General features: G+C 62.6%; 2 protein-coding genes and 1 long non-coding RNA gene across 3 annotated transcripts; 2 read left to right on the top strand and 1 right to left on the bottom strand.

Moving 5' to 3' along the window:
- The first annotated feature begins 35 nt into the window (after positions 1–35).
- Positions 36–4175, top strand: IDH2 (isocitrate dehydrogenase (NADP(+)) 2). The gene is made up of 11 exons (XM_036389465.2): positions 36–136; positions 1059–1150; positions 1520–1685; positions 2071–2231; positions 2312–2455; positions 2558–2694; positions 2782–2933; positions 3007–3119; positions 3204–3301; positions 3417–3509; positions 3852–4175. Exons 1-11 carry the CDS (start codon positions 46–48, stop codon positions 3937–3939), a joined length of 1335 nt encoding a protein of 444 aa, XP_036245358.1. The 5' UTR covers positions 36–45; the 3' UTR covers positions 3940–4175.
- A 646-nt stretch (positions 4176–4821) lies between these two features.
- Positions 4822–26756, bottom strand: ZNF710 (zinc finger protein 710). Its single transcript, XM_054516226.1, has 7 exons — positions 26744–26756; positions 24791–24832; positions 8113–8646; positions 7199–8066; positions 6429–6620; positions 5844–6018; positions 4822–5635 (listed from the first exon to the last, which is right to left on the bottom strand). The coding sequence occupies exons 3-7, from the start codon at positions 8616–8618 to the stop codon at positions 5463–5465; spliced, it is 1914 nt and encodes a 637-aa protein (XP_054372201.1). The 5' UTR covers positions 8619–8646; positions 24791–24832; positions 26744–26756; the 3' UTR covers positions 4822–5462.
- On the top strand, positions 25201–25868 carry LOC129046816 (uncharacterized). Its single transcript, XR_008508593.1, has 2 exons — positions 25201–25238; positions 25649–25868. It is a non-coding gene; the product is annotated as an uncharacterized LOC129046816 (long non-coding RNA).
- Positions 26757–26785: the final 29 nt, after the last annotated feature.

Here is a 26785-nt window from a genome sequence, read left to right as displayed (position 1 = left end):
AGAGAGCCGCGCCCCGGTGTCCGCCCCGTCGTGTCCGCCCACGCCATGGCCGCCCGTTACCTCCGCGCTGCCCCGGCGCTGCGCCGCCTGCCCCGCTGCGCGCCGCCCGCCGCCGCCGCGGGGCAGCGCCGCCACTGTGAGTGGGGACACCGGGGGGACACGGGGGGACACCTCGGCCTGCCGGGCTGTGCCCGCCGCGGGCGGGGAGCGCTCCGGACCCACGGGGGGGGGCGGCTCGGATTCTTTAGGGGGGCGGTGTCTGAAACGGGATCCGGACTCGCGCGTACCGACGGTCCGCGGGCCTCTGCCGACCCACGCCGGGTTTTGTAGCTAGGTCTGCTCCTGGGCGGTTGGTCCCGGTTCTACGGGGGTTTCACAGATGACTTTGGTCCCACGGGAGTTTGGTCCCGGTTCCACGTGGCGTTTCGCGCTCCAGCTCGTACCTGGTCTGAGCCGGGGGGGGGAGGGGGGGTCGCTCAAGGTCCCGGACCAACGCGGGACTTCACCGCCCAGGAGGGTGGCAAAATCCTGTCCTGGTGCCACGCAGAGTTTTGTTGCCTATCAATGCTCAGGTCCCACTCAGGGCGGGTCACCTCTGCTCTGGGTACCACGTGGAACAGCCTGACCCACAGACAGATTTGGCACCCAGAGGGATTTAGTCCTGGTCCAGCATCCACACAGGGATTTGCACCTCGGTTTATGCCTGAATCTGGCCCCAGGGGATTGCACCTGTTCCTGGTTCTGGTCCCATTCTTGATCCCAGAGGCGTTGGAGCCCAGCTTGCACGTGGATCCCATCCCACTCTGGGAGGAATGTGTCCCTGTCCCTGTCCCCCTCACATGGTGGGTTTTGCACTCTGACCCCCACTCCAGCAGTGGTGACCCCAGTAACGGGCCCAGACCCCAGCAGGGCTTGCCTGTACCTGTCCCTGGGCCAGGGTGGCACCCACACCTGGCTGGACGGAGCTGGGTGGTCCCCACAGGATGCCCTGGCCCCACACAAGGGTGTGGAGCTGTGGGACCAGAGGGGCACCCCTCACACGCCCCACTGCTCTCCAGATGCCGACAAGCGGATCAAGGTGGCAAACCCAGTGGTGGAGATGGACGGGGACGAGATGACACGGATCATCTGGGCCTTCATTAAGGAGAAGGTGATGGGGGGGTGTGCCCCGTGGAGCTGGGGGGGTTGGACGGGGAACCGGTGATCCCTGTGCTGCCCTCTGTCTGTCCCTCCTGCCTCTGTCCCTCTGTCTGCAGGAAGCAGGTCGTAAAATGGGCACAACTACCAGAACGACCTTTAAGTGAGGCGGTTCCGGGCAGCGGGGGCTGTCTCACACAGAGAGGCCTATTCAAGGCAGGGGGGATCATCCTGCTCAGCAGAACCACCTGGGGCAGGGGGAACCACCTTGGGCAGGCAGCCAGGCTGGGCCGGGGTGGGTGCCAGGGCTGGCCATGCCATGGTGCTGCTCCCCAGGCACCCCACAGTGTCCCCCCATTCTGACACTCTCCTGGCCCCTCAGCTCATCCTGCCCAACGTGGATGTCCAGCTAAAGTACTTCGACCTGGGGCTGCCGCATCGGGACAAGACAGATGACCAGGTCACCATTGACTCAGCGCTGGCCACGCAGAAGTACAGCGTGGCTGTCAAGTGTGCCACCATCACGCCTGATGAAGCCAGGGTGGAAGGTGGGCAGGGGCACAGGGCCGAGCTCCTGTTGCAGTGGGGGGGTGCTGGCAGCTCCATGGGTGCTGGGCCTCCTGTCTGTGCCCCTGGGGGTCAGCAGTGCCTTCCCACTGCCAGCTCAGGTTTCTGGTTGGTTGGGGCTGCACCATACTCAGTGCTGTGCCCCTCTCCCCACCCTGGGGGCTCGTGGGTGCTGTGGGGACCCCATGGGCCTGGGGACACACTGACCTCTGCCCTGTGCCAGCCAGGATCTCATGCTGGCTGTCCCTCCCCTTGCAGCAGGGTCTGGCAGCAGCCTGGGGCACAGTGGAGCTGGGTGCTGGCAGGAGCCATGTGCTTCAGGGGGGCTGGGGGGTCATTCAGGGGTCCCATCTGCATGCCCCACAGAGTTCAAGCTGAAGAAGATGTGGAAGAGCCCCAATGGCACCATCCGAAACATCCTGGGGGGGACGGTGTTCCGGGAGCCCATCATCTGCAAGAACATTCCCCGTCTGGTGCCGGGCTGGACCAAGCCCATCACCATCGGCCGCCACGCCCACGGTGACCAGGTGAGCCAGAGCACGGCCGGTAGCTGTGGCTGCCCAGCAGCTGCCTCCGGCCCTGCCTGACCTTCTGCCTGCCCCCACAGTACAAAGCCACCGACTTTGTGGTGGACAAATCCGGGACATTCAAGATGATCTTCACGCCAAAGGACGGCAGCGGCTCCAAGGAGTGGGAGGTGTTCAACTTCCCCGGCGGCGGCGTGGGCATGGGCATGTACAACACGGACGAGGTACTGCTGGGGCTCAGGGAGCCCTCAGGGCAGCCTGCCTCCCACCCTGGGGGATGCCAGGTGAGGGACAGGGTGCCACAAGGCTCTGTGCTTCCCTTGCAGTCCATCTCTGGCTTTGCACACAGCTGCTTCCAGTACGCCATCCAGAAGAAGTGGCCGCTGTACCTGAGCACTAAGAACACCATCCTCAAGGCCTATGATGGGCGCTTCAAGGACATCTTCCAGGAGATCTTTGATAAGTATGGACCTGGGGGGGGTCTGGGCTGTCCTGGGGGTGCTGGCAGCGAGACCCCCGTGGGGTGAGCATGACTGACCCCTGCTCCCAGGCACTACAAGACGGAGTTTGACAAGCTGAAGATTTGGTACGAGCACCGGCTCATCGACGACATGGTTGCCCAGATGCTGAAATCCTCCGGCGGCTTTGTGTGGGCCTGCAAGAACTACGACGGGGATGTCCAGTCAGACATCCTGGCCCAAGGTGGAGGAGGGTAGGGTGTGGTGGACTCTGCATCATCACCCCGGGAGCTGTCCTGACCCCTGTTCCCCCGCAGGGTTCGGCTCCCTGGGGTTGATGACCTCTGTCCTGGTGTGTCCGGATGGGAAGACCATTGAGGCCGAGGCCGCCCACGGCACTGTCACCCGCCACTACCGGGAGCACCAGAAGGTGGGCAGAGCCTGTGAGCTGCCTGTGCCAGGCTGCCCACGGCGTGGTGTCCTCACCAGACAGCTGACCCCTCTCTCTGCGCAGGGCCGACCCACCAGCACCAACCCCATTGCCAGCATCTTCGCCTGGACACGTGGCCTGGAGCACCGCGGCAAGCTGGACAGCAACCCCGAACTCATCAAGTGAGCAGGGGGCTGGGATCCCCGGGGGCGGGTCACTGCAGCAGCTGCTCTGGTCGCAGTCGTGGCAGGGCCCGTGGCACCAGCTGTGCCAACTGTGCCCCAAACCCGTGCCCAGGTTTGCGCAGACGCTGGAGAAGGTGTGTGTGGACACCGTGGAGAGCGGGACCATGACCAAGGACCTCGCTGGCTGCATCCATGGCCTTGCCAAGTACGGTGGCTCTCAGGGCAGAAGGGGGGCACCAGGGCAGCGTGGCTTCACGAGTGACCGTGTGGGTGGGGTGACCCTCTAGGGTGGCCACAAGAACAGCATAGTGACCACAAGGCCGGGCTGGCCCTGCAGGGCAGCTTCAAGGGTAGGAAAGTGACCGGGAGTGGCTGTGCACGGTGGCCACAGGTGGTAGCTGCTGGCCTCTCTGGACAGTCCCCAGGCACTCGGGATGGCTATTCACTACTGACTGGGTTGGAAAGGGGCCACATCCTGGAGCCAGGGCTGTGGTGCCTGTGGGAGGAGGCGGCAGGGACCCCCACCAATCCCTGTCTGTCTCCACAGTGTGAAGCTGAATGAGCACTTTGTGAACACTACCGACTTCCTCGATGCCATCAAGAACAATCTGGACAAGGCTCTGGGCAAGAAATAGGAGACAGCCTCTCCATCTCTGGGATGGATGGGGTTGGGAGGGGCCCAGTGCCCTCCCCAGCTCGCCAGCACAGCTCAGGAACAGTTGAATAATTTTTCTAAAGTTTTCTTAGGAGTGTTTTTAAAGCCTTTGTAGCAGGGGAGTGTGGGGTGTGGTGTGTGTGGGGGTGTGTCTGTCCTGCCCTGATTCATGTACCCCATAACGGTTTGGTGCCATTAAATATCTCTCCAGCCATGGCACAGCACCTGGCACTGCTCTACACTGCGGGCACGGGGGGCAGCCAGAGCCCTCAGCTCAGCCTTGCCAGCCTGGGGGGGCCGTGCACTCCAGCATTTTGGCATTGGCCTGAGGGCAGCGTATGGGGGTCCCCAGCCCTGCCAGGCTCAGGAAGGAGCTCTGGCCATCTCCATCCTGCCCCAAGGCTGGCAGGGGTAGTCGGCTGAGTGGAGCCACACCCAGACCCACTCCGGGGCTTTGGGGATGGGGCAGATGGTGCTCAGCCATTGACACAAAGTGTAGGGGGTGCGTTGCGTCAGCACAGGTGTCCCAGACCCTGTGCCCTGGCTGGTCCCTGGGTCCAGATACCCGCCAGGACCTGACCCAGCTCTGGGTGCTCCTGGGGGACGAGGCTGTGGGTGCAGCAGAGGGTGAAGAGCCCAAAGAGTGGTCCCAGACTCAGCACTGCCCCAGCTGCTTCCTTGCCACATCCCTGGGCATGGAGGGGGCAAACCCCCACCTCACAGGCTGCCCCAGTGAGAGCCTTTTCCTCCAGCCCAGAGCAGCTGGGGGGCAAGGAGGGGGTGCCTCTTCCTCTGCCCAGGACCCCGCTCTGGTCCTCAGCCCCTCACAACCCCCTGTTCCCACACAGACCACACAGCTTACACGGGTTTACAAAGCACATTGGTTGAAGGGAACTGAACTCAGTGAAAAGATAAAACCAACCACGCGGCACATCTGAAAAAAATAAATTACTTTCAAAATACCATCATTTGCTGGGGCTGGGCTGGGTTTGCCTCCCCCTGCTCCACCGCTGGCTGCAGCTCCAGGCCCAGAGCTGTGGGCGCTGACTGCGCCCTGAGCTTCTATGAAAATACTCTGTTCTGCATCCCACGGCCTGGCACAGGGCTGAGAGCCCCGGGGTGAGTGGGAAATGCAAACCCACCTCCTCATGCGGGCAGGGGCTTCTGCCCGTCAGGGGAACCCCTGTGCAGAGAGGGGGGACCCAGGAGGTAGAATAATTAGTGATGCTCATCATCTTGCTCCACAGCAGCCCCTTCCATCCTTACTCTTTCAGTGATCTGCTGGGTCATGCCTCCCCTGCCTGCAGCTTCAAGTCACCAGGTGCAGGGTGCAGGCAGAGGCAGGGGGGCAGCAGCAGAGCCAAGGCAGGTCCAGCAGAGTCTTCTGGACATCCCTGTATTCCTCAAGCCCAGTGGAAGCCATCCCTCCAGCTCTGGGGGGCCTGGCTGGGTGCCGCAGTCCCTCTTAACCCCACCAAGCCCCCACAGCCCCGCCAGCCTGGGCTACAACATGTTGTAGTAGGCCATCTCCTTCATGGCCTGCTCGGCCAGCGTGTGCTCGTCTGGGGGGTTGCCCACAGCCCCGTAGCTGTAAGAGTTCTCCTCCTCGAAGTCATCCATCTCCTGCTGGCCATCCAGCTCGGTGTGATCAGCCCCAGCCAGCTCCATCATGGCATCTAGGAGTCAGCACAGGGACACGCGGTGAGGGACCTGCGGGGAGGGCTGGGGCCAGCAGCTCCCCGCTCCCCGGGCCTGGAGCCCAAAACTCCCCGGGAGCCACAGCCCTGCTGGATCTTGGGAGAGAAGACGTGAACCTGCCTCAGGCAGCACGGCCCAGCCCGGCTCCAGGGCAGTCACGGTGACCAGCCCGCGCTGGTGACCCACCTTGGCTGTCCAGGCTGATGTCCATCACCCCGTGCTTGACCTTCATGTGCCGGCTGAGGTTGCCCTTCAGGTTGAACTTGCTGGAGCAGTAGGGGCACTTGAAAGGCTTGCTGCCGGCGTGCAGGTGCATGTGCCCCAGCAGGTTGTACATGCGGTTGAAGGACTTGCCGCAGACCTGCCGGCAGCGAGCCCACGGTCACCCGAGCTGGCCAGGGCTCTGCAGCACAGAGCCCTGGGGCTCCACAAGAGTAACGGGGCTGCTGCCCTCCTGCAGCCCCTCCTGGCTCCTGCCCAGAGCAATGGGGCTCCCTCCCTCCTCCCGCTCTGTGTGGGGATGCAGTGTTGGTGCTGCTGGGAGCTCCAGAGCATCCAACACTGGTCAGAGAGAGGCACTGGTTGTCATTCAGCAGCAGCAACGCTCCCATCACAGCTTGGAGCAGATATTCCATGCCCAAGTGAGCAGGGGAGGCATCACAAAGCTGCTTCCATGCCCGAAGGCTCAGCCTGGCCAGACTGCTGTGGGCACAGCACAGCAGGACCTGAGCTCTCACACCCCAGCTCCACCAGCCCCAGCCCCACCGGTACCTTGCACTTGAAGGGCTTCACAGGCGAGTGCACGATCATGTGGGTCTTGAGCGTCTGCTTCTGCACGAAGGTCTTGAAGCAGATGTGGCACTGGTAGGGCCGGACGCTGGTGTGGATCAGCATGTGCCGCTTCATGTTGGCCTGCAGGGTGAACTCCCGCCCGCACACCTCGCACTTGAACTCCTTCACGCCCTGCCGGGGGGAGAGCTCGGGCAGACCCCTGGCACCGGGGCACACGAGGGGTGCCAGGAGCGGAGAAGGGACCCCACGGGCAAGGGATGAGCTCCTTGTGCTGAGCACAGCACGGGGTGTATCTGAGAGCCCAGCCTGGCCTGAGCCCAGCGATGTGCAGGGGCTGTGGGTGGGGGCTGGACAGGCTCTGTAGGTGCAGCTGAGTGCCAGCTCTGCTCTGGGGCTCAGCCCAATTGCTGCCCATTAATGAGCCCAAGGAAAAGGGCAAGCACCCACACACAGCCTGCCCAGAGGGGCTGTGACAGCTCCAGGTTACCCTGCAGCAGGTCTGAAACTCCCTCCCTGAGGAAGGGAACCCCCAGAAGGGCAGGGGCTGGGTCCCAGGGACCCCCTCACTGCATGTGAGAGACCCCAGCTAATGCCAGCCACAGGTGCTACTGCCCACCTGCACCACCCACCTCCCCCCAAGACTGGGGCTGCTGGGACACTCCCCTCCACCAGCACCCACATGCAGAGCTGGCACATCTCCTCTGGGGGGCACGATGAGGGCAGCACCCCAGAGGAGCCTGAGCCCCTACCTTGTGCGTGAGCGAGTGCTGCTTGAGGTGGTGGATCTGGCTGAACTCCATGCCACACTCGGTGCAGACAAAGGGCCGCACGTTCTGGTGCTTCAGCATGTGGTTCTGCAGCTGGCTGCGGTAGTGGAAGGACTTGCTGCACTCCAGGCACTGGTAGAGCGTGGGGCCCTGGTGCGTGGCCAGGTGCCGCTTCAGCTGGGTGAGCGTGGAGAAGTCCAGGCCGCACTCCACGCACACGTGGCAGCGCCCGCTCTCGTGCTTCACCTCGTGCGCCTTCAGCTCGCTGGGGTAGGCGAAGCCGCGGCCGCAGAAGCGGCAGCTGTAGGGCTTGATGTCGGTGTGCAGCAGCATGTGCCGCTTCAGGTGGCTGGTCTGCGTGAAGGCTTTGCTGCACACCCCGCACTTGTGGGGCCGCGTGCCCTGGTGGGTCAGCAGGTGGGTCTGCAGGTGGCTGGGCTGCTTGAACAGCTTGTTGCAGTGCGGGCAGGAGTGGGGCTTGATGCCGTTGTGGCCCAGGATGTGGGTCACCAGGTTGTACTTGGAGGTGTAGGACTTCTCGCACATGCGGCACTGCCAGCGCTTCTGGCGGTCGCCCGCCTCCACCAGGTAGGAGTCATCGATCTGCACGTTGATGTCCAGCCGGTCCAGCTGCGCCTTCCTGCTGTGCTCGCTGGTGCCGCCGGCCGCCTCCAGCTCCCCCGGCTCCTGCCAGACACAGCCCTGCTCGCTCTTCACCTGCTCGGGGGACGCGGCGCAGGGGCCTCGGCCTCCCCGGGGGACGGGGCCCCCGCCTCGAAGGTGCCCGCGGTTTGCGGGGCCCCCCCGGTGCCGCCGGCCAGGTCGCTGCCCTGCGCCGGCGCTCGCCGCCCTCCAGCTCCCGGTGCCGGCGCTCGCCGCCCTCCAGCTCCCGGTGCCGGCGCAGGTGCCGCAGCCGCCGCGGCTTCCTGCTGAAGGTGCCCAGGTCGATCATCTTCACGGCCCCGCTCTGCACTGCCGGCTCCTGGCTGGGCTCTGGGGGCTGCGGCGCGTGGCCATGCTGCCCCTCGCCCTCCTCGTCCCCGGGCACCGACGCGCTGTACGGCGGCTCAGCCTCCACCTCTGCCTTCTCGCTCTTGACCTTGGGCATCAGCCTCACAGGCGGCCTCTTCCTCCTCCGGGCATGCTTCTCCAGGGAGGAGTCTGCTTCCAGGGCGTCCTCGTCCTGCCCATCCCCAGGCGCCTGCTCCTCACCCTCAGGCTCCCCCGGCTCCATGGTGGCATTGTCCAGCTGCTCCCCGGCCAGCCCCGGGAAGAAGCCAGTGGGGGTGACGGTGGCGCCGAGCAGCTCATTGTCGGACACCAGGCCCAGGACGGCAGCCTGCGCCAGGGACAGCACCACCACGGCGTCCGTCTGCGTCCCGCACTCGCTGAACCGATCCATCTCTCGCCGCCGGCCTACGCTGTCATGGCTGAGAGGGAGAGACACAGCCCTGAGCCCCTGGCACCCACCAGCACAGACACCGTGCCACAGGGGCTCAGCCAGCCCTCACTGCCCTCCCCAGGGAACCCCAGCCCCACAGAGGTGATGCCAGCCGGGTCCCCAGCACCACCCAGCCCAGGATGTGGGGACACAGGCGGCCCCAGGGGTTCCCACTGTAGGGTTGGGGCGAGGAGGGAAGCTGGGATCCGTGCCCAGTGTCAGCCTCTCCGGATGGGCTGTTAGTTTGGCTGCTCGCATGCCCTCAGGCCCCTAGAGTGACTCCAGGGAACCCAGCAGTTTGGGAACTGGTCACAGCTGAGTGTGGCTCTGAGCCCCGGCAGAAGCAGCAACAGCACAGGGAGCACGAGGGACGGGACGGTGCCCAGACCCACCAGAGCCAGCCCCACAGCCTGGCAGCGGGGCTGGCACAGGCAGGGCTGTGCTGGCTCAGCCCTGGAGGCTGGCATGCTCACCCTGGGGCTCCCAGTGCCACCACAGCACCCTCCCCAGCGGGGACAGCCAGGAGTTGCTGCTTCCTCCTGCTGAAGGAGTGTTCTCCTAAATACAATTATTCCTGCAGCTACAACAAAGAAATCTTGCGGGGGAGGTAAAACAGGGATAAATTCTGAGCCAGATCCTGTCACAGTCCCAGGAGAACCCCAGAGCATGAGGAGATCGTGGGATGCACCTCCACTTTGGAGAAGGGAAGCCCCACAGTGCAGGGCAGCATCCCTGCAGCCAGGTCGACCAGAGGGACACTGAGTATGGCCGGGGACATCGGCCTCCAGGTGCTGCAGGCAGCTCCTGCTCCTGCCCACCCCAGAAGTGTCCCCTCATGCCACTGCCCTGTGCCCCCAAACACCAGGCACAGCACGTGGCAGGGATGGAGAAAGGGATGGGATGGGGAAGGTCCAAACCAGTGTGAGAAGAGACAGAGAAGGGGAGCAACACCAACCACAGGGGCCTGGCTGCCCGCAGACATCTGGGGTACCGGGTCCCTCCTCAGCTCCCTCCCATCTGCTGGGCCACCGGGGGCTGGCACTGAGCACAGCACTGGGGGCTCCTGGCCCCGGGTCAGGGGGAGCCGGGGAGGGGACCCTGCCCAGGCTGGAGCTGCCGGGGGAAGGTCTCAGCCAGGGACCCCGTGTGCCCGGGCACCCCTTCCTTCCCCTGCGGGCACGGACACAGCGGAGGGGAGGGGCAGCGGCACGGGGACATGGAGAGGAAGAGGATGGGGGTGGGAGGAGGAGGAGAAGAAGGAAGGGGATGAGGGGAGGACGAGTGCGGAGGCAGCGAAACAAAGCACGGAGTGGGGGAGGGCGGCGGCGGGAAGAGGAGGAGGGCTGGGAGGAAGAAGAGCGATCAGTCAGGGAGGCGGCAGCTGGCGGGCACGGAGCAGCCCCGGGGCCGCACCCCGCCAGCTGCGACCCCCTTCCCCTCGCAGGCAGAGGGGACACGGCAGAGGGGACACGGCAGAGGGGACCCGGCAGAGGGGACACGGCTGCTGTCCCCACGAGCCCAGCAGGGCAGAGGGGTCAGTGGCCCCCCAGCACGGCGCTGGGTCTCTGCCCCCCAAAACGAGCCCCACGAGACGAGAACAACGCACCCACATGTTCCCCAGAGCAGTACCAAAGAACCTTACAGCCACCCCAAACCAGAGGCTTTTAGGGGAAAGTAAGCGTGGATTCCTGCTCTGGGCACCGGGAAGGGGCCGAGCTGCCCTCTCAGCAGGAAAGGCGAAGCCTGCGCTGCACAAACCTCTCCGCACTTGTGTCCATCGCGCCCTGGAGCCCGGCACACGCTGCAGGAGGCTCGCCCGGAGCCGCAGCTGCACAAACAGCACCGGGGAGCAGGAACAGGGCAGGCACCGCTGCACTTCCCGCTCTCACTTCCCTGTCCGCGCCCCGGGACTCGCCACGGCAGCTGGAAACACCATTTCACCATTTCACCATTTCCCAACGCTCCGGCCCTGAGGGGTGGTCACGTATTCCGGCTGCCCCGGGACACCGCCCGCAGAGCGCTGCCAGCCCCGCTGCACCTGGGCACAGCCCCGGGCCCATCACCGAGCAGCACCGTGCCCGGGGCCCCGCAGGGGCTCCAGTCCGCAGCAGGGACACCGGCGGGGACAGCGGCTCCTCCTGCTCCTCCTGCCCGGTGCCTGCACCCGCAGCGGGTCACCCGCGCTCAGGGCCCCTCCGTGCCGCTGCTGGGAACCAAACCCTCCTCCAGCCTCAGTGACCCGCAGCTCTCCAGGGCAGCCCTCCGGGCCAGGCTCGGCTCCCCGGGCTCATTGCCCTCCCTGCCACCCTTGCCCAGCTCACAGCCCACTCACCCACCTCCCCCTCGGTGCACCTGGGCCAGCACTGGTGCCTGCTGGCTCTCATCTCTGGGGTTGTGAAATTTGGGGTTCTTTCTTCATTTCTCCTCCCACTACAAGGTTTAGTTTTGGTGCAACCTCTCCTCCCGTGTTTCCCAACACATCTGGGAAGATCCAGGCTCTGCCCTGGCACATCCTGCAGACCCTGCCCTTCCTTGCACTGGCTGCCCCTCAGAGCCTCCACCAGCTCCTCACTCACCACCTGCTCACTCACAGTAGGTTTTTTCCATGGCTTTCACTTCTTGGTGCTATTTTACTTCTTTTTTCCTGTCTTGCTCCATGATTAGCTCCCCAAATACTCACTTCTTTCTCTCCGGGTCCCTGTGGCAGCAGCATCTGCACTCCAGGCCCTCCACTCCCAGCACATTCCTTGCTGGATTCAGATTTTCCAGCCACCAGGCTAAGTGCTGTGGACATGTTTCCCTTCCCTTTGCTGTTTTACCTCCCTCAGTTTCACCCACCTGCCCAAGCCTTGTGCCACCCCACCCGGCCCCTCGGCCAGCACCACCACTCTAGAGATAAGAGCCTGGTAAATCCTCAGCTGGGCATCATGGAAACATTTCATCTGGTCCACAGGAGCCTCACCTTGGCACCCACAGGTTTGCCTGTAACACCTGAGACCTGAAAGGGTCTGAGCTAAAGGAGCACTCACAGCTCCAGAGCCACCCAAGCCACGGCCCCAGGAGCAGCTCTGGGAGCGAGCACGGCCCCAGCTGCCCCACAGCCTCCAGGAAAGAGTTAGTGACCAATTAGTGACCAATTAGTGACCCTTGCTTGCCACCTGGCTCCACTCCCAGCTCCCCTCACCAGCCCAGGGGCAGCAGCATTCACCAACCATTTCTGCAGGGAAGGGAGGCCCAGAACCCAAACCCAAAGGGTTTAGGGACTGATTTACATCTGAGCTCTCCCCCAGCAGGTGTGAGGAGCCCACCCTGCTGCCAGGGCTCTGTCCCACCCAGCCTGGCAGGGGCAGGGCAGTGCCAGTGCCCAGTGCCAGTGCTGGCACCTGCAGCAGTTTGTGTCACCCGACCCCTGCACAGCTTCCCAGGCCGCCTGACAAGCCCGGTGCCATGGGACAGAGGACATTTAGGACTTGCTCATGGCTAGCCCCTTGCAGGACCCCACTGCAGGGCCCCATTGCAGGGCCCCATTGCAGGGCCCCATTGCAGGGCCCCCATTGCAGGGCTCCCATTGCAGGACCCCACTGCAGGGCCCATTGCAGGGCCCCATTGCAGGGCTCCTATTGCAGGGCCCCCATTGCAGGGCTCTCTGCAGGACCCCCATTTCAGGACCCCCATTGCAGGACCCCCATTGCAGGGCCCCATTGCAGGACCCCCATTGCAGGACCCCACTGCAGGGCCCCATTGCAGGGCCCCATTGCAGGGCCCCCATTGCAGGGCTCCCATTGCAGGACCCCACTGCAGGGCCCATTGCAGGGCCCCATTGCAGGGCTCTCTGCAGGACCCCCATTGCAGGGCTCTCTGCAGGACCCCCATTGCAAGGCCCCATTGCAGGGCCCCATTGCAGGGCCCCATTGCAGGGCCCCATTGCAGGGCTCCCATTGCAGGGCTCCATTGCAGGACCCCCATTGCAAGGCCCCATTGCAGGGCTCCCATTGCAGGACCCCCATTGCAAGGCCCCATTGCAGGGCTCCCCTTGCAGGACCCCACTGCAGGGCTCTCTGCAGGACCCTCCTGCAGCCCCTCTGCTCCCAGTGCCTGGGAGGTTCCCTGGGCACAGATGTGGTTGGTGGTGCCAACCTTGGAGGAAAAGCTCCCAAGGCACAGGATCGAGCCCCAGGACAAAGTGAGACCCTGGGCATTCAGGGTTCTCACTGCGGAAGGGGGGAGTAAAACTGTTCAAGACTTTTTACCAGAAAATGGTTGATAATGGATCTGATATTTGTGAGAAAACCTTTGATTTTATTTTCCTTTCTTTCTCAAAAGCAGCCTTCATTTAAATTTAATAAAGGGGAAAACAGGCTTTCATCTTGCCTGCAGATTTCACATAAAGCTGCTCAACCCCCCACAATTCCAAAAAGAAAAATGTTGTTTTCCTGAAAATCACAACTAAAATTATTCTTAAACCTGACCCAGCATGTCTGTCCTGCCCCAGCCCAGGGATTTGGGGGTCACCTTGGCTGCACTGCTGGCCCTGGCTCTGTGTTGCTGGTGTGTGCCAGGGGCTGACCCACAGAGTGGCTCCACACACCATGGCAGAACTGAAACTGGAACTTCTTGCCCCAGAACTGACCCTGATACAGAGGAACTGCTGTAAAAATGAGCCAAAGCTCTAAGAAACAGGCAGGAGCCACAGAAAACAAATACCTGTTTAAATTCAGTCAGCGCCTTCACACCAGATACTGACAAACTGCATTTTTAAGGGAAAACTTTTGTTTTAAGGAAAACTTCTCCAGAAAAAAGAAACCTCCACTGTCAGTGGCTCAGAGAGCCACAGTCTCCAGCCAGTGACACCACAGTGTCCCTGAAGCGCTTCTGGGTGCAGGAAGAGCAGTCTCTGGGGGCTTTGGCTTCACAAAACAAAGGACACAGCCTGGGGTTTGCAGAGGGATGCTGGAAATGTTTTCAGTAAACATTCCACGGAACCGGGATATTCTCACTCTGATCACCGTGTCCATCCGTCAGAGGTGAATATTTGCACCTTTGAAAATGGATGGTGGTTGGCAAACTCTGACTGGGAGGGAAAAGGGAATGGTTTCAAATAACCAGAGGTCCCCAGTGCTGCAGAACAAAAGTGCGATGAGCACAGAGCTGCCTGGTTCCTCCATTTTCCGCCCAGGGAGCTGGGATCCAGCCCTGGCACTGGAGTGAGCGGGTCAGGCTAAGGACAGCAGCAGGCGCTGCAGCTGCTCACTGCAGGGGGACAGAGCTGCCATCCCAAATGCTCTTCCCAGCACACAGGCACCTGTGCTCAGCTGGGACACTCCACTCCTGCTTCCTGTTCTGCTGGAAATCCCCCTTTTCCTCCTTCTGACACCGGGGCTTTATCCCTCTGCCCCTCCATCCCTCTGCCCCTCCATCCCTCTGCTCCTCCATCCCTCTGTCCCTCCATCCCTCTGCCCCTCCATCCCTCTGCTCCTCCATCCCTCTGTCCCTCCATCCCTCTGCTCCTCCATCCCTCTGCTCCTCCATCCCTCTGCCCCTCCATCCCTCTGCCCCTCCATCCCTCTGTTCCTCCATCCCTCTGCCCCTCCATCCCTCTGTTCCTCCATCCCTCTGTTCCTCCATCCCTCTGCCCCTCCATCCCTCTGTTCCTCCATCCCTCTGCCCCTCCATCCCTCTGTTCCTCCATCCCTCTGCCCCTCCATCCCTCTGTTCCTCCATCCCTCTATTCCTCCATCCCTCTGCCCCTCCATCCCTCTGCCCCTCCATCCCTCTGCTCCTCCATCCCTCGGCTGCTCCATCCCTCGCTCCCCACCCCCCGTATCCTCTGCTCCTCCATCCCTCCAGTTGCTCCCTCATTCTTCCCGTTTCCCTGGCAACGCCCATCTCGCGCCGAGATCTGTCCCCTCTCTCCCTCTTATCTTTCTCCTCTCTCTTTCATCTCTCTCCTAATCTCCCTCTCGATTCTGAACCTCTGTCCTTTGCTTCCTTTCTCTCTCTCTCCCATTTCATCTCCTCCAATGCCTTCTCTATCTCAGGGTTACAATTATTTGAATCTCACTTTAAAGGAATGATCTGTTTAATTAACCACAGGCCCTGGCCCCGCTCTGCCCTCCCGAAGCCCACACCCCAAAGGTGGCCAAGGACAGTGGGGTGACAGTGCCCTGCCACCCTCCTGCAGCCCCTGACAGCCCTGACCTGCAGCCCCTCTGAGCCAGTCTGGACTTTTCCCAGAAAAGACTGGACAGGTGATCCCCGAGGTCCCTACAGATGTGGGAATCCCTGACTCCATGATCCTAACACAGCCAGCACGGAAATCAGCAGATCACCCTCAGATTCTGTGTTATGGCAAAACAAGGGGAGACCACAATCCATGTGGGAAAGGTGCTTCCTGAAAGCCAGAGTCCTGACTGCATCCATTGGGGCAGGGGGTAAGGGAAAGAGGGGAGGAAGGCAGGCTGCTCCTGAGGGCGGTGAAGGGGCAGGGAAGGAGCCTGGCTCTGACTCGGGGTCCCTTCCATGGCACCCCTGTGCTGTGGCACAGCCAGGTCCCTTCCATGGCACCCCTGTGCTGTGGCACAGCCAGGTCCCTTCCATGGCACCCCTGAGTGCCAGGTCCCTTCCATGGCACCCCTGTGCTGTGGCACAGCCAGGCCCCTTCCATGGCACCCCTGTGCTGTGGCACAGCCAGGAGGCCACTGGAGCAGGCCGGTGGCCACCAGCACTATCCCTGCTCTGGGAAGTCCCTTTGGGGACTTTGTATGGGCTGAGCCAGAGCAAATGCCGGAGCCACTGTTCTGCTCTAGCCAGGGATGGTCTGTGAGCACTCAAAGGTGCACCAAAACCTCACCAAAACCTCACCAAAGTTGCATCAACAGCGCACCAAAGCCCCATAAAGCTGCACCGATGGTTCACGCCCAGAGTGGTGCCCAGGCAGGCAGCATTTGGGAAGGGGATTCTTCTGGGCCCCACCTGCCTTCCCAAGCTGCTGCTGTGCCACAGGGCTCAACACCTCCTCCCTATATTTGCAGAGCTCCAGGCCTGCTCTTCCAGCCCTTCTGCCCTCCCAGAGCATGGCACCAGGGCAGCAGGGGACAGCAGGGACAGCGAGCCGAGCTCTGGTGGCACCAGTGATGGGCCCAGCCTCACCTGCTGGGTGAGGGCTTTCCTCAGAGCCACGGGACCCCCGAGGCCCTGGGGAGGCGTGTGAGACCCCTCCTGTGACTCCTCTGGGGAGCCTGGCACCTTGTGTCCCTCTGCTCTGAGTGCAGGGACTGGGCATGACCGAGGGGCACCTGCACGGCTGGCCCCTGCACAGCTGGCCCCTGCACACCTGGCACATGCCACATGTCCTCACAGGCTCCCTGCGTGAGCCCCCCACTCCCCTTTGAACAAACCCTCCCTCCATTCCCCCTGCACGCAGGTATGTGCTGCAGCAGAGAGCTCCAGGACCTGCCTTTAGGGATCATGGCTACCTCATCCCTACAAATGAGCCCAGAGGCAGCAAGAGCCTTCAGATCAGGTAAGTGGTGTGGGGAGAGCTGAGGAGAGGGGCTGCTGCTGCCTGGACCCCCTCTGGCAGCACCCCAGGCAAGGCAGCAGGGAGCCCAAAGCCCCGGAGCTGCAGGGGCTTGGGACCAGCAGTAAATGAGTTCTCCAGGAGCAGGGAGGGCCCCCAGCCCTGCTGCTGTCCCAGCCTGCCTTCAAAGGCTCCACACACAACCCTGGCTCTGCCTTGGAAAACATTTTTTGCTTTTAAATGAAATAAACAGGGAAAGAAAAGACTTTCAAGTTCCTCCTTGCTGTAACGGCTTCTCCCCGGCACAGTCCCTTTCCTCTCCGAAAATAGCCGAGCTATTCAAAAGAGATGCGAGAAGAAAAAAAGGAACTGAATAGAGGAAAAGGGAAAGAAAAAAATGGAGCCCCAAGGGGGTGGAGAAAAACAGAATGAAAAGACAGCAAAAGTAAAGAAAAGGGATGAAAAATAAAGGAGGGGGAAGAGAGAGACAGACAGAGGAGCTTTGAAAAGAAAGAATGCTGCCAGCCTGAATACAGGGAGCAGGAAAAAAGGGCCCTGAAAAGAAAGAGCCGGCTGGAATGACCTCTCATTCAGGGCTGTGCCAATCACCGCCGCGATGGAAATCCTTTCTTCTTCCCTGCATTCTCTCTCTTTCCAGCGGGGGCAGAGGGAAGAGGAAGAAAGGGGAGCTAATTCTCAGCATAGCAGAAAATAAATCTGCTCTTTGCGGAGCCCCTGAAAGGCGCCGAGGCACTGACAAACCCGCTCCCAGCACTCACACACGCAGATGGGGACAGCAGGAAAGGGACTCAGCAACGGGACTGCCTTCACCACCTCGCTGTTTGCTCCTCTGGACAATGAAGGAGCAAACATCCCAGGCAAACCAACCTGCAGGAACAAGTGTGAATTCAGGCCAGCCCCCAGAACCTTGCAGGGAAAGATCAGGGCTGGCTGTGGCAGAGGCAAACCCAGGGCCTGATGCCGTGCTGGGCCCTGCGGGGAGCAGAGGGCAAAGCGTGGGTGCAGCCCCTTTTGCCCTGCAAATCCCTGCCAGCACCCAGCCTTGCCTGGAAAGACCCAACAGGGCTTCTGCCCGCGTCTGTGAGTCCCAGCACTGCCCCTGTTCCTTTGGCATCCTCTGCAGTGGCAGGGGTTAACAGAGCCTCGGGTGTGCAGATGGACCAAAGTGTCCAAACAGCCCAAAATGAACCAAGGTGCAGGGGGAGAGCAGGGCTGGGATGTGGGACAAAGGGAGCTGACACCCAGAGGGACGAAAACACTGGAGATGGAGCCCACCAGGACAGAAGGTCCTGTGGGGCAGAGACAACAGGTGATGCCATCTGACCCCAAAGCACCCGGGCTGAGCCCATGTGGCATCACTCCTGCTGGACACAGCTCCTGCTCAGCATCCCCAGGCCTGGGGTTAATCATAAACTGCTGGGACTTTGGGGCAGAGCCATAAACGTGGCCAGAGCTCTGAGGAGGCAACACACAGGCAGGAGGAGCTCAGGCATCCTGGTGTGTGCAGCCCAGCTGGCTGTAAAAGAGGAAAACCCAAAATGGTACAAACGTCTGTCACCCCAAAGGGAACAAAGGGATGTGAAAGAGCTGCTCTGGTGCAGGGGAAGATCCCCACAGTGGGAAGGGTCTCACTTGACGGTGTTACTTTCCAGAGCATCACTGCCCTTATGCTTGGGAACAATTTCAGTCCAGTTTTGGTATTTCCATGAGTGGAGCCCGTCCATTCTGCGGGACAGCGGCTCCTGGGCCTGTCCCTGTGTCCCCAGGCTCTGTCCTGTGCCGGGCTGCGAGGACACAGAAATGGAAACACGGGGCTGGCCCAGATCCTGGCACCAGGGGTGTCCAGCCAGAGCTGGGGGCAGTGAGGAAGGTGAACAGCACCTTCATCCATAGCAATATCTGTGCTGACAGGCTCAGTGTCCCAGGAGCAGCCCTGAGCCCTGCACAGGGCAGATGCTGCCCCTCAGAGCCCAGCCCCAGCACACAGGAGCCTCGGCAGGGCCCAGCACAGCACAAGCAGCTCCCCACTGCTCTCCTGCAGCTCATGCAGGCAGGAGGAGAGGGCTCCTGCAGGGCTGGGGCTGCCAGGGGTGTTGTGCCCCCACAGCCGGGCATTGCTGAGCTCTGCCACCCTCCCTGTGCCCGCTGTCCCTGCACGGGGCTGGCTGATGAGTTAATCACAGCTGAGGGGCGCTAATTTGAGCACGATAATTAATACTCAACCGGGTAATCCTCCACGCGTGTGTCTGCTGGAGGCTGTGCTGGGAAGGCGAGGGGCTGCAGGGCAGGGACACTCCATGCTGTGTCTGTGCCCCCAGCTCCTGACTCTGAGCCTGTTCTGCCTTGGAGAAACTGCCCCCGTGTGCCACAGCCCCCGGGACAGCCCCGAGCACAGCACCAGCAACCCTGGTGTGCCTCAGTGCCGGGGAAGGTCCCCGTGAGCGAGGCACAGCTGAACCTGCAAGGGGGGCTCAGGAGTCACCTGCGGCACAAGGAAGCAGCTGTGGAGCTCAGCCCACACAGCCCAGACCCGCACAGAGTGCCACCTCCACAGAGCCCGGGGGAACACAGGGGAGGCAACCAGAGCTTCCCACCAGGGCAGGAGGAGGGACGGGAGGAGCTGGGGAGCACCGAGCCCCCTGACACCCCGGGCAGGCTCCGGACCGGCCACTGGGAGTGCCCCACTCCCACTGCCCAGCAGCACGGCTCTCTGACTGTCCCCATCACGGGAACAAACCCAGCTGCACAGCTGCCAACACCACTTCTACTTTCAGATCCCCAAGGTGGGAAATGTTTCGGATCCTTTTCTGCACAGCTGAGCAGGTCAGGGACGAGTGTTTGGGAGGCTGGGTTGGACAGATGGAGCAGGAGGCACCGGACAAAGGTCCCTGCTGGTGGCAGTTCATGAATTCCCAGCCCAGGGCTGACCCAAGCCGGGTGTGGAGGACACACATCCCCTATGGCCCAGAGCCAGCTGTGCCTGCTGCCCCCACAGCACCGTGTCTGCATGGCCAGCACCTCTGAGATCCACAGAGCAGAGCACTCGGCTGCTGGCCACAGGGCCAGGGTGAAATGCAATTCCTGCTTAGTGCCCGTGTGCTTTTGTGTGTCATCATGCTGTGAAAGGTCCTGCAGGGCTGCTGACTGCGGGCACAGGCCAGGATTTTACACAAAAATACACATATTTATCTTTTGCAAAGGAGTTGGAAGAACGGGGTCTGGCACTGCTGTCCAGAGTGGCTGCACAGGGCACAGGGACAGAACCTGACACCCCTGGGAGCACTGCCCGCAGCTCGGGGCTGTCCTGTTCCTGCAGACAGAGCCAATGCTGGGTGAGCCTGGCTGGGGGCACTGGGGGCACTGGGATGGGTCACCTGCCTGGCATGCAGGGCTCGGACAGGGCTGGCTGGGTGATGCAGGGAGATGCAGTGGGCAAATCCTGCTCCTGAGCAGGAGGGTGGGGATATCTGCACCATTTGCTCATCCTAATTAATATTTCCCAAGGTCTCAGTGAGGCTGGGCTGTCTCTGCCTTGGTTCTGGCTCACCCTGGGGTCGGTACCACTTGCTCTCCCCATTCTCATCCCAATCTACATAGCCCTTCTTTCTCACGGCCAGAAAGTCCATAAACACACACTGCACTCAGCTGTTGAAATAATTTCCTTCTATGTGTGCCTGGTTGATAATCACAAAGCCAAAGCAGACACTGGAGCCCGCACGGGCCTGGGCGAGCTCTCGGCAGGCGATGCCCAGCCGGGCTCTGCGGGGGCACGCAGGGTGGCCAGGGCAGGTGGGACGGATGGAGGGACCCAGCAGAGACTCAGAGAGTGCCGGGGCACACCCGCCCAGCTCTGCCCACGGCTCTGCCTCTGGGAGAGCAGAGGGCACTCCTGGCCCCAGCTCAGAGCTCCTCTGAGGGCCGTGAGCTCCCAGTGAGCTGGTGTCCCCTCAGCCACGGGCACACGAGAGCCCAGGGCTGAAGAACCCTCTGAGATCAGAGTCCAACCGCTCCCCAGCACTGCCGAGGCCACCACCAAAACCTGTCCCCGGGTGCCACATCCACACAGCACCTGAATGCTTCTAGGGCCGGTGGCTTTGTGCACAGCAAGCACAGAATGGCCACAGCAAGGACAAACTGCTGGCTCTGCAGCAAAGCCCAGGGCAGAGCAGCAGGGCAGGGCAGTCTGTGCCTGGCAAGGGCGACGCTCAGCTGGCTCAATAAACTAACAAAGAATTGACTGCCATGGAGCAGGGAGGTGCTTGGGTTGGGAGTTTAACATGCCCACATTTTGGGTGGCAGAGGGGTCAGGATTCAGAGTAGAAAGTACTTTGTGAGGAAGGAGACCTCACAATCCCTGTGGACTGACTGGGAAGGGAAGCAGCTCCCTGGAACATCCATCCTAACCACACAAACAATTCTTCCCAACAGCAGCCACCAGCCAGGCTGGTCCAGGGCATCCCCAATCCACCCAGCCAGTCCAGGGTGTCCCTGATCTGCCTGGTCATGTGCAGCATCTCTTGGGGAGGTTGGGATGAGCAGGCCAGGCTGCCCTGAGGTTTCTGTGATCTCAAAGGTCCTGTCAAACCAAAATGGTTCCATGGTTCCAAGGAGAAGCTCTCCCTTCAGAGCAGCCCATCCTGGGTTGGACAAAGGCAAACCTCCCACCTCTGCTCTCCAGCTTGCTCATGGGTTCCAGTCCTGAGCTCAGGGCAACTGGAAACCGCCCAGTCCCCAGGTTAACCCCCAAGGCAAGGCTGGTGCTGCGGGACATGGGGAGGGCCCTGGGATGGTGGGTGTGGGAACAGACCAGAGGTGAGAGGAAGGAAAAGCAGCCAGGAGCTCACCAGGATTAAAACTTGAAAGCAAAAGAAGGGGAGAGACAGAGCTGGTTAAACCGGGATAACATGGTGAGAGGGACAGGGTGCCAGGAGAGAGGCAGAGAGGGGAGAATGCCTGACACCACAGAGAATGGGCATGAGACAATGCTGCTGCTGAGAAACAGGAAAGATAAATTTAGAGGCAGTGGTGAGCACTCTTCCTCTGGAAGCTCTGCCCGTCCTTCCTCCCCCTGTTCTCCTTGTCTAGGTCACCCCCAGCACGGGCAGGACGTGGGCTCCAGCCTGGAGTGGCTCTGAGCGCTGGGGGCCAGTCCCAGCTGTGCCCAGGGAGGGACCCGGGCCCTGCTGGGGGGCTCAGGGACAGAGAGGGCTCTGTGCAGGCACGAGCAGCCCCTCAGCAGCCCCTCACTGTCCCACCCTGCTCCCACCCCGGGCTGCTGGCAGCTGCCGCCCACAGGCCCCAGGAAATTCCTGTTCCACAGCTCCACGTCAGGGCCGTGCACTGCCCGGGCACAAGGCAGCTCCCCACGGAGGAGAAGTGGAAGTAAAACAATGAGCAGGGCTCTGTGCTGCTTCCTCCTCCTCCCTGCCCGCTCTGCCTGCACTGCCCAGCACGGCCCTGCCTGTGCCAGTGTCTGCAGAGGAGACGCCTGCAGGGTGACCCAGGGCTCCTTCCAGTGCCTAAAGGGGCTCCAAGAGAGCCAGAGAGGCACTGGGGACAGGGACCTGCAGTGCCAGGAAGGATGGCATCAGACCGACAGAGGGCAGGGAACTGTCACAGGCTGCCCAGAGAAGCTGTGGCTGCCCCATCCCTGTTGGTTCAGTTGGATCTGGTGATGAATCTCCAGGGCCACAGGATGTACCCTGTCCCACCACCCTCCCTGCTCCCACAGCCACAGTGTTCCCAGCGCCCCATTGTGCCTGGATTACCCCTGGAGCCCGTCTGGAGGAGATTCACCTGAACTTTCTGCAAGTTTGCCTTTGCTCTGCACAGCAGAGCACCCAGACACTGGTCACTTTAACTAAAACCTGTGACACTTTGCAGGGAACGTTGTCCAAACACTCTGAGGACCAGGAGGTGACAGCACAGGACACTGCAGGGCCGCCCACAGGTGCTGGCATATTGTTGCTGTTAATTTGCACCAGAAATACCTGACTGTCTCTCTAACAACAGATGGACAGCTGCAAGGAAAGGCCAGGAAAAGTCCAAACATGCTTCTCTCCTTCCATTTAAAGTTTGGGAAAGAAAGTTCATCATCGCTTGCTCCCTTTGGGGGAGAGGCCTCTGTTGAAGCTGCAGCCAGGCGAGCAGAGCAGCCTCCCGGTGTGCACACACAGACCCCCAAATACACAAACACAGACCTTCCTCCACAGCCCGGCAGGAGCAGCTCCTTCCCCTCTGACACGCACATTTCCCTGTGCTCGGGCAGGACCTGGGGCTGAGGGAAAGCCATGCTGGGCACGGGCTGTGCCAGGTCTTCTCCCACACCAACCCCACTGCGACCCACAGCCGGGGGAGGGAGGAGGAGGGGAGGGGGTGCAGGGGGCTGAGGGGAAAATGTGGGACAGAGGAACAAAGGGAGAACACCGACCACAGTCTCTGTCCCCAAGGCCAAGCCCTTTGGGAAGGGCATGACTCACCCTGAGGACTCTAGCCACAGGCAGCACACAGGATGGGCCTGGGCACTGCTGGCACTGCTGGCACTGCTGGCACTGCTGGCACATCCCGGCCATCCTGCAGGATTCCTCCAGCCCCACCACCCCACCTCCATGGCACACGTGCCCTGAGCAGGCACCTGGGGCATTCCAGGAGCTGGCACCTGAGCCCAGACAGGGGCACTCTGTGAGCCAGGGCCGTGATGGGGCTTGGGAAACCAAATGTGGGAGCGGGTGGCAGAAGGCCACCAGCCCAGCAGGAAGCCCCCTTGGCACAAGGCTGCCCCTCATCCCCGCACTGGCTCTGGCCTGGCAGCCCCCAGGGACATGCCCAGAGACTGGGCTGAGCTGGAGCTGACTCCTCCACCAGGAATAACTGAAATAAAGGAGGGCAGGCTGCCTCTCTCTCATGGGCTGTGCTGCTGGCATGTTCCTGGTGGTACAAACTCACTGCTTTGGAGATTCCTCAGTATTCCCAGCCAGAGAGCAAAGCCAGACAGTGCCTTTGCTCCTCCCTCTCCACACCGTGATTCCTAACCTAGCTGATAAATTAAAATGGCCCAGTAAAACTGCCCAAAACAAACACTTTCTCGGGGATTAAACCAAGCCCAAAATGACAACATGATGAGCCGTGACCTGCACCACCAGAGAAGCTCCACTCCTGCTGCTGCAGGGACCCGTGTGTGACACTGCGAGGCACCCCCAGGTTTGGGGCTGTCCTGGGGTGCAGCAGAGCTCCTGTTTCCCCTTTTGGAGGGACCCACAGAGAGGGCACTGATGCAGAGCTGCTCGGGGAGAGGAGCTGGGCCCAGGCGAGGGGATGTGCCTGTTCAGAGAGCTCCTGCAGCGAGGACATTGTCACCAGGGTGGCAGCAGGGCACGGGCACACCCAGCCAGCACTGCCCCAGCTGCTGCTCCCCACGGCCAGCCAGGGCCTGCCCACCCTGGGACCATGCCTGCAGCCTGCCTCCAGCCCAGGATGTGTTTGTTTAACCCTGTGGCCAGCCTCAGCACCCACAGCACCCAGCTGTGCCCTGTGGGAGCCACTTGGATCCACAGCTCGGGGGGGACAGCTCAAACCTGGGCTAGAGGAGTGACCAAGGCAAGCCTGGGAGCAGCGTGTGGGGAACAGAGTGAGGTACAGGACACAGGAACAGGGTGTGGGGCAGGAGAGGGTGTGGGACACAGGAGCAGGGTGTGGGACACAGGAGCAGGGTGTGGGACACAGGAGCAGGGTGTGGGGAACAGAGAGTGGCACAGGACGCAGGGCTGTGATATGGGGCAGGAGCAGGGTGTGGGATGTGGGAGGGAGGCTGCCTCTATTCGTCCTGGTCACCCTTCTCTTCCTACACAGCTGCTCACAAGAAAAATCCTAATGCTCAACTAATTAATTCATTCTAACTAATTTATCCATCACACCCTGTTATGGCCAGAGCTCCGGAGGGCTTTCACACAGCTCCCCTCGGCCCCTTGTTTGGGCACAGAACTCAAAGGCCCCCCAGTCCCCACGGAGCCCCCCCGGAGCACCGGGAGGTCCCACACGGGGCCATCCCGGGGTGTTCCGGGGCTGAAGGTGGAGCGGAACCCGCCCGGTGCGGGACGAGCCCAGAGTCTCCCCGCACTCCCCGCAGCACTTTGCCGCCGCGAACGGGGGGGCCGCACCCGGGACCCCTCCCGCTGGCCGCTCGCAAACACCGGGAAACTCGGGGAAGGGAACTCGGGGCAGGGCCGGGCAGCGGAGCCGCGGTGCGGGGCCCGCCCGAGCATCCCTCCCCGCCGCGGGTCCCTCCCGGTGCTCCCCCCGCCCGCAACAGGTCACGGCCCCCGCCCCGCGCCCTCCCGCAACTTTCCCGGCCGAGAAAGTTTGAGCGCGGCCACGGGAAAGTTCCGGGGGGGTTCCCGGAGGGGCGGCCCCGGGCGCGGACCGGGACCCCCCGTCCGCGCCGCTCCTCCCGGTGCCTCCCGCCGCCATCGCTCCCGTCTCGGCGGCGCGGGGCACGAGGGCGGCGACATCGCGGTGTCCCCGCTGCTGGGCCCCCCCGGGAAGCGGGGCCGCGGGGTGGGCTCTAGGGGCGCGGGGGGGTCCGGTGAGGACTCACCGGCGGCTCCGCGGGGCGGCGGCGGCGGCTCCGGGCCCGGCGCTGGGTGCGCAGGAAGGAAGAAGGAGGGAATGAGGCAGGGCTGACGTGAAGGGATGCAAAGCAGCTCCTCCTAACTCGCCCGCCCTTCATCTTCCTCCCCCTCCTCAACTTGCCCGAGCACGGCGAACCGCCCCCCCCGCTGCAGCAGCACCGTCCACCGGAGCCGGGGCCGCCCTCGGTACCGGCCTGGGGGGGTCGGAGGTGGGGGGACTGAGGGTGGGAGCGGTCCCTGTGCCCACGCTGCCCCTGCATTGTGTCCCCTCCCGCAGCACAGGGCTCATTCTCTACCTCACCCCTCATTTCGGGGCGCTGTGACCGCACGGAATGATGCCGAGGAGGGGATGACCTTCTCAGGAGACCCAGATCCAGCCGGGCGTCGCTCTCCTCCGCCATAGCGGTGGGAAAGGTCATGTGCACCCCAAAATGCTTGTAGGAATTGATGTCAAGAACTCCTCTCTCCCCCAAAATGGGATGAGAGGAATTAGGGATGTTAGAGGAATTGGAGGGGTTGGGGGGGATGCTGTTCACCCGACACAAAGGGGCGGATGGAAAGGCCACGGGGGGGTGGCAGGAGGTGGCCAGAGGAGGGAGAGAGAAGGGATGTGGTGTGGGAAGGGGAGCAGGTGATCCAGAAGTTGGAGGGTTTGGGAAAGGGGGTGCTCTTGGCTGCCCCAAGAAGGCAGAGGGAGAGGTTGAGCTACGTGGCTGTGGGGATGGGGTGGCAGGAGGCCGCTGGCCCCCAAAGGGAGGGATGAGAGTGAGATGTGGCACGGGAAGGAGAGTGGGTGGCAACAGCCAAGGATCTGCCGGCTGCAGGCTTGGCTCCCATCGTGAGGAGGATGAGGAGGAGGAGGAAGAGGAGGAGGTGGAGGAGGAAGAAGAAGAGGAGGGTCTCCTCCCCACAGCAGGAGCGTGCGGAGGCAGCCGTGATTCGGCTGGTGTGTCGGGAGATTCTCATCTCCATGGAAGCAGGTGGCGCCGGCCGGACTAATCGCAGTGGAGTTAGTCTCCACACGCAGCCTTTTGTCTGGGCTCACTTCTGCTTTCCTGGTTTGTTTTTTTTTTTTGTGTGTGTGTGTTCGTGGTGAAAACTGAGCTCCCTGCCCTGTCCCCGCTGCCCCTGCCGGTGCTCACATCCCCCCGCCTGTCTGGGGCCGCCCAGCATCCCGTCACGTCCTGCTGCTGCCCAGCCCGGGGCCGCCCGGTGTCACCGGCCCCCAAATGCCGCTTCCCTCCCCGCATGCCCGGCTGGCCTCGCCCCGCACGTGGCCCGCAGACGGCTCTGCCCGCACAGGGATTTGCCGAGAGTGACGGGGCGCAGGAGGCTCGCTGCTCTGCATCCCGGGGTGCCCGGCCAGGGGCTGTGCCTGGAGCTGCGCCCGGCGGGGCACGGGGACGGGCACGGAGCGGGGCACGGAGCGCGGCACAGAGCAGGGCACGGAACGGGGCACCGAGAGCAGCACCGGCAGGACTCGGGTGGGACGCGGGGCGGGGAACAAAGCGGGGCACGGAGCGGGACGCGGGGCGGGGAACAGGGCGGGACGCAGAGCCGGGCACGGAGCGGGATGCGCCGTGTGACCCAGACCGGGAGCGGGACCCGGAGCGGGCCCGGGCCAGCCCCGGCACCGCCGGCTGTCACGGAGCCGCTGCCCGTCCGCTTCCGCCAATCAGGACGCGGATTCAGAAGGATGCGGCCATCTTAGCCAACCAGAACGCGGATTCAGACGGATGCGGCCATCGCAGCCAATCAGAACGCGGATTCAGGCCGCTGCCGCCTCAGCCAATCGAAAGGGGGAGGCCCGAGGCCGCAGCCGCCCCAGCCAATCAGGACGCGCGTTGTGCCGCCGCCGGTCCCGCCGTTCCTCCCGTTTCCCTCCCCGTTCCTCCCCGCCCCGCGCGGCGTGCACTGACCCTTCTCTCCCTGCCCTCCATGTCCCCCGCCGTGCCTGCCGG

The sequence above is a fragment of the Molothrus ater genome, chromosome 13 (genome assembly GCF_012460135.2).
Source record: "Molothrus ater isolate BHLD 08-10-18 breed brown headed cowbird chromosome 13, BPBGC_Mater_1.1, whole genome shotgun sequence".
NCBI lineage: Eukaryota > Metazoa > Chordata > Aves > Passeriformes > Icteridae > Molothrus > Molothrus ater.
This window is presented reverse-complemented; position numbering and strand designations above follow the sequence as displayed.

Bases quoted from the DNA above. Each gene is read 5' to 3' on its own strand.
- IDH2 (XM_036389465.2), top strand. From the start codon at position 46: ATGGCCGCCCGTTACCTCCGCGCTGCCCCGGCGCTGCGCCGCCTGCCC. The intron at 1,151-1,519 runs GTGATGGGGGGG...CTGGCCCCTCAG, and splicing joins GGGCCTTCATTAAGGAGAAG to CTCATCCTGCCCAACGTGGA. The intron at 3,510-3,851 runs GTACGGTGGCTC...CTGTCTCCACAG, and splicing joins TGCATCCATGGCCTTGCCAA to TGTGAAGCTGAATGAGCACT.
- ZNF710 (XM_054516226.1), bottom strand. From the start codon at position 8,618: ATGGATCGGTTCAGCGAGTGCGGGACGCAGACGGACGCCGTGGTGGTG. The intron at 6,621-7,198 runs GTAGGGGCTCAG...TCCCCCCGGCAG, and splicing joins AGCACTCGCTCACGCACAAG to GGCGTGAAGGAGTTCAAGTG. The intron at 5,636-5,843 runs GTGGGTCACCAG...GCTGACTCCTAG, and splicing joins CATCAGCCTGGACAGCCAAG to ATGCCATGATGGAGCTGGCT.